Raw genomic sequence first — 5,079 nt, 5'->3', positions numbered from 1 at the left:
CAACACAGAAACTGGCTATTTCAACTGTGAATACATAAAGAGCTAACCAACAGTTTGAGTTGGAATATAATTCATTCATATGTTAAATCTAGTTTGTTTATGTCAGGTTAAGGGATTTTTCCACTGAAATATGTAAAATAACACTTGGTTCTTTTCTGCTTCTCCTATGATTAAAGCAAAAGTCCTAAAATGTGATGTTACCAGGAGTCAAGTGAGAGAAGGGCATCCTAGAATTCAACTCAATTTAACAAATACTGAATCTGGGGGTACCACTGATAACCCTATTTGTCAATACAGGGCAGAGAAGGAATACAAAGCAGAGCAAGAAATAAGAAGGTAACTACATTTTTCCCATGACAAAATCTACTCACGTCTGATCCTCCATTCACTCAGATTGTGGGCATTTTTATCCACTCTGAAATAATACTCTCAAAAACCATAATGAGTTTTCCAAAATATAAAAGCACTGCCTTAGAGAAACATACCTAGTTGTTTCTGCAGCACTTCCAACACCAGTCTGATCTTCACAAAAACTTCAGATGGTGATGGATGTTCCAAGTCAGTCATCACAGATTCAAAACGAATAATAATGATGTTAGGCTGCCTTTCTATCACAGCAAAAAGGGAGGGGCAAGTTGCCAAAGGCCTAAGAATATACTTCAGCAGCATCTGACCTGAAAATTATATGAACACTCATTAAAAAACACCAGAAGAAACTTGTAAATAAAAGCATGTCAAAAAAAAAAGACCTTTGAGTCTAACAACGAATATACATCACAACATTACATACCACTTGCAAAGCAGATTTTTCCCACTGACGTTTCCCAGATTATCTACAGGTTTTTAAATTATTCAAAAAATCAGATAAAATAAATTGCAAAAGTTTAAGAAAAAAAGAAAAAAGAAAGAAAACAAGGAAATAAAGTATCTAAGCACTTAATAAAAAGGCTAATATTTACAACAATTCCATTTGATGAATCATGAGGTCAAACTTACGATCCATCAATATTATCCAGAGAATATTTTATAATTTTTTTCTGTCATTTCTTTAACATTGGGTCTTCTGAGATTTCATGTAAATGACACAAAGTAGTGTGTCTTACCAAATGATTTAAGCTTGGTATGTAGCTCCCCTAGAATAGAAAATGCCAAGAGGACAGAACTGGTTGGTGGCACAGGGGTCTTCTCTTCGTTTTGAGACTGTTCAGTGTATAAATGAAGTTCTGTTTGTAGACAAGATTCCAAGTTGCTCGTATCTAAGAAAAAGGGAAAAAATATCAGCTGTCTCAGCAATGTAAAATGTTCCCGCTTCCATTCCTCAGAGCCGATTCTCTACTGAGATTCCTAAATATGTAGTTTTATTACAGTACAATTTTAATGCAATCAAATATTAATGACATTTATGTCCTCGGCATCACTTTAAAACAAAGGTTTTAATATATTCAAATAACTGAACTAAGTGCAGAAGCAAGATGATGCACCTACAATAAATGCTTATTAAATATGTACTGAATGACTGAATGAAGGCAAGGAGTGAGAAGTGAGATCATAGTTTCACTTAAGACCTCCTCTTCTTTGTTCTAAGAGAAAGGCCTGCCAAACAAATTTAACTGGAAGGTGTGTTACAACAAAGAATACAGCTACCATCTTCTCTTAATTTTAGTCTGCTTGGATACACAATCTAAAGTTTTCTAGATTATTTCCTTCAAAATACCAAAAATAAATGTGTTATCAGAGTTATCCTATTTCTTCATCTTGCAAAGCACCCCGCTCTCATGATTTGTCACCATTTTATCCTAAGGACTGAGAAAAACTGAGCCAAATCCTTGTCTCACTGATCCCTTGTTTTCTCTCCTAAGCAAGAGAGAGAATGGCTGAACAGCTTCTTTAAGCATCCTAGCCAAGATAAACTGTTGGTATTAGAGCTGCTGGAAACAGGTACATCCTACGATGCAGAAGTAGCTTTGTGTGATGGTAAACTGCTACCACCTCCTCAACCATAACCTCATCACATGGATCCCACCCACCCAATCACCTTCCTTCTTCTCTGCTCCTAGTGAAAGGACAGAAAGTAAGATGGAAGGGAAGTAAAGTGAGAACACTTTGGAAATCTAGATGAGTTCGTCCTAATAAGCATTTTGCTTAATATGAGAACTTAATAGTGACTTGGGAGATTAATGAAACCTTCTCATCTACCAACATAAAATATTTAGAATATATTCAAAGTTCAAATTGGTTCAGGCAGATTAAGCAAAGCTGTCCACCTGAGGTCAGTAGCACCTTTTGATGGTGGGAACTTCCATACAATCAGCTTCTGCCACTCCTCTCCAAGGTGATACAGTATGTTCTGTTTCTGTATCGTAAGCTCCATGCTGAGAGATTTCAACATTTTTAAATCAAAGCATTTTCTGGATTTTAATAACTTCAAGCAGTTCTGTGCCTATTAGTGAAATGGAATCACTGTTAAACATTCCGTCTGGACTCAGGGCAATTACAATATATTTGTATAATAAGAAATACATGGAACACAAAATTTACTAAAAACAAAAATAGTAGTAATTGCTCATGCTTTGGAGAAAGCATCTAATACCTCTTCTAGACGGTGAGCAGCAGTGACATACTTCTTCTCTGCTAATGCACAATTATATTCTTCAATAGCAGTAGAAAACTGAAAAGATAAGTATAGTTATTAGGTATTTTATTTTATATACTCTATTATTTCAAGTCTCTGCTTGTTTTTAAAATATGAAAAAATGCTAGTCAGGGGATACATATTTAATAATGAGACCAACTGGGGGAAAAACTTTATCACCACCAAAACACTAAAGTTTGATTTGAATTTACTGACCTCTTGTAGCTGTTTAAGCAAACTGAGGACTACCGAGTCTCTTTCCAATTGCTGTTTCAAGTCTGTAAATTCAGTGGTTGATACATGAAGATCCCGGCGGACCTAATTTGTACATCAAAAACAAGTATACTTTTATGCTATACTATATCTAAGAAATACAAAATTTATAGCTAATCAATAAGATTTATTAGGTAGATATAACTCATGTTGAAATTTAAATGCCAGTTAAGATTGGAATAAAAAGCAATAAGATTGGTCCACTTAGTCCAAACCCTTGTCCAATGCAGGAATGCCCATTCCCATCAACATAATATCCTCATGTCACCACCTAGTCTTAGTTTAAGCAGTTATCTTTCACCAGAGTTCATCCACCTGGATTACTAGAAGGGTTTCCCCATTGCCAACTCATTCTACAATTGGATAGCTTTATTAGAAAGATTTTATGTTGAGTCAGAATCTACCTCCTGTTCTGTCGCACCTTTTCAGGGACTTTGTATTATAAATTATTTCCTCCCCTCTATATCTTTTACCTCCCTCTTGTTCATTCTTCATTCATGAAAGTTATACTGACTGAATACTTTCACTAAAGCATGGCTCTTCCCATCAAATTTAAATGTGTTAAAATTACCCCCACCTTTAAGAAAAATTTCTTTTACCTCAGCAACCACCCTATTCCTTAGTAGCTACCTTATTTCTCTCCTGCGCACAAACAAGTTTCTTGCGAGAGTAATACAGACTCACTGTCTGTTCTTTTTCACTCCTCATTCATTCTATAACACACCGTGATCTGGTTTCTACCCCAACCATTCCACCAAAACTATTCCAAACAGCTGGTGCCAAAAACACCAATCAGCTCCCTGTTGCTAAATCCAAAGCATATATCATCAATATTTAACTATTTCAGTACGCTGATAATTACCTTCCCTTCACTCTATAACACCATTCTCTACTTACTGATTTTCCTCCTTTTCTTTGGCCATTCCTTTTCATTTTATTTTAGGAGCTTCATTTTCCCACTTCATAAATACCGATATTCCTTTCTTCCTGGCCCCCTTCTTATTCCGAACCAGTGGTTTCCAAAAAATAAGGCTTTTTTGTCCGACATCCTTCCAGGAACATTTAGACTTGTCACCACTGAAGGAGTTTGGTATATAGTGAGTAGAGGCAAGGATACTGCTAAACATCTTACAATGTACAGGACAGCCTCCACAGCAAAGGAGTACCCAGCTCCAAATATCGACAGTGCATAGGTTGAGAAACTCTGCTCTATTCACACCCTCTGGGCAAGCTCATCCATTCCCAGGGCTTCAGTTTCTAAGTGCTGCTAACTCAAGTCCACATCACTTTCCTAACCTCCAAACGTGTACATGGATGGGGTGATATGCAAACTGTTCACTGAAATCCGTTCTCTGACTCTCCCACAGTAACACCACATGGCTACCCAACTAGACTATATTCTAGCTTCCCTCACAATTAGATCTGACCAGTGTCTAAGATCTCACCAATGGCATTTAAGCAGAAGTGGTATGCATTATTTCCAAGTTTGAATCCTAAGAAAACAGATGCGCCTCCTCTGTACCCTCTCTTTGCCCTTAACCTCCAGCTATAATCTGAACATGGGGAGAGACTAATTTCAACCATGCAAAGAAAATCCTACAGCAGTGCTTCTCAAACTGTAACATACATGCATAACACCTAGTGAATCTTATTAAAGCATAGGCTGATTCAGTAAGTCTGGGATGGGGCCCGAGAGCCTCCACTTCTAACAAGCCACCAGGTGTTGGCAATTCTGCTGCTCTACAAACCGCTGGAAGACAATTCTTTATGAGTCTCACATTTCTGTACTGTCTTGCAAAGGAAGCAATGACTGTCTTTAGTTCTGGACTATCTTTTCAAGGATGTTTGTGTAGTAAACAGCTTGGAAAACAGAGATGGTGTTTCCCTCCAGGCATGCTTACTACTCATTATAAGAGATTCAGGTCCCTTAAACTCCGGAGTTCTCTTCTATAACTGCACACTGTCCCTTAGGAATTAGGGATCGGGGTACTGTGCAACAATGTTCATATTGTGGCTACTGCTGTGAATAATAAACTGTCCTTCATCTCTCACCCACAGCCATGAAACTGTCAAGGTAACTTGCTGATTTGCAGATAGGTTAAAATCTCAGATCCCCTTCCCGGTTCTTGACAGACTATACCAGGGAAGTAGATCTCAGGTTGTAGAATCGGCCT

At 37.4% G+C, this 5,079-nt stretch overlaps 1 protein-coding gene across 1 annotated transcript in view; it reads right to left on the bottom strand.

Moving 5' to 3' along the window:
• The window catches only part of ZW10 (zw10 kinetochore protein), a 48,546-nt gene that overhangs the window by 26,525 nt on the left and 16,942 nt on the right, over positions 1–5,079 (bottom strand). The window contains exons 3-7 of the mRNA XM_011365380.2: positions 2,849–2,950; positions 2,591–2,668; positions 2,281–2,440; positions 1,104–1,256; positions 486–674 (exon numbers count right to left, since the gene is read on the bottom strand). Of these exons, the coding sequence (XP_011363682.1) occupies positions 486–674; positions 1,104–1,256; positions 2,281–2,440; positions 2,591–2,668; positions 2,849–2,950 (682 nt within the window). The remainder of the gene's footprint in view (positions 1–485; positions 675–1,103; positions 1,257–2,280; positions 2,441–2,590; positions 2,669–2,848; positions 2,951–5,079) is intronic.

Source organism: Pteropus vampyrus, unplaced genomic scaffold (assembly GCF_000151845.1).
Source record: "Pteropus vampyrus isolate Shadow unplaced genomic scaffold, Pvam_2.0 Scaffold110, whole genome shotgun sequence".
Taxonomy (NCBI): domain Eukaryota; kingdom Metazoa; phylum Chordata; class Mammalia; order Chiroptera; family Pteropodidae; genus Pteropus; species Pteropus vampyrus.
This window is presented reverse-complemented; position numbering and strand designations above follow the sequence as displayed.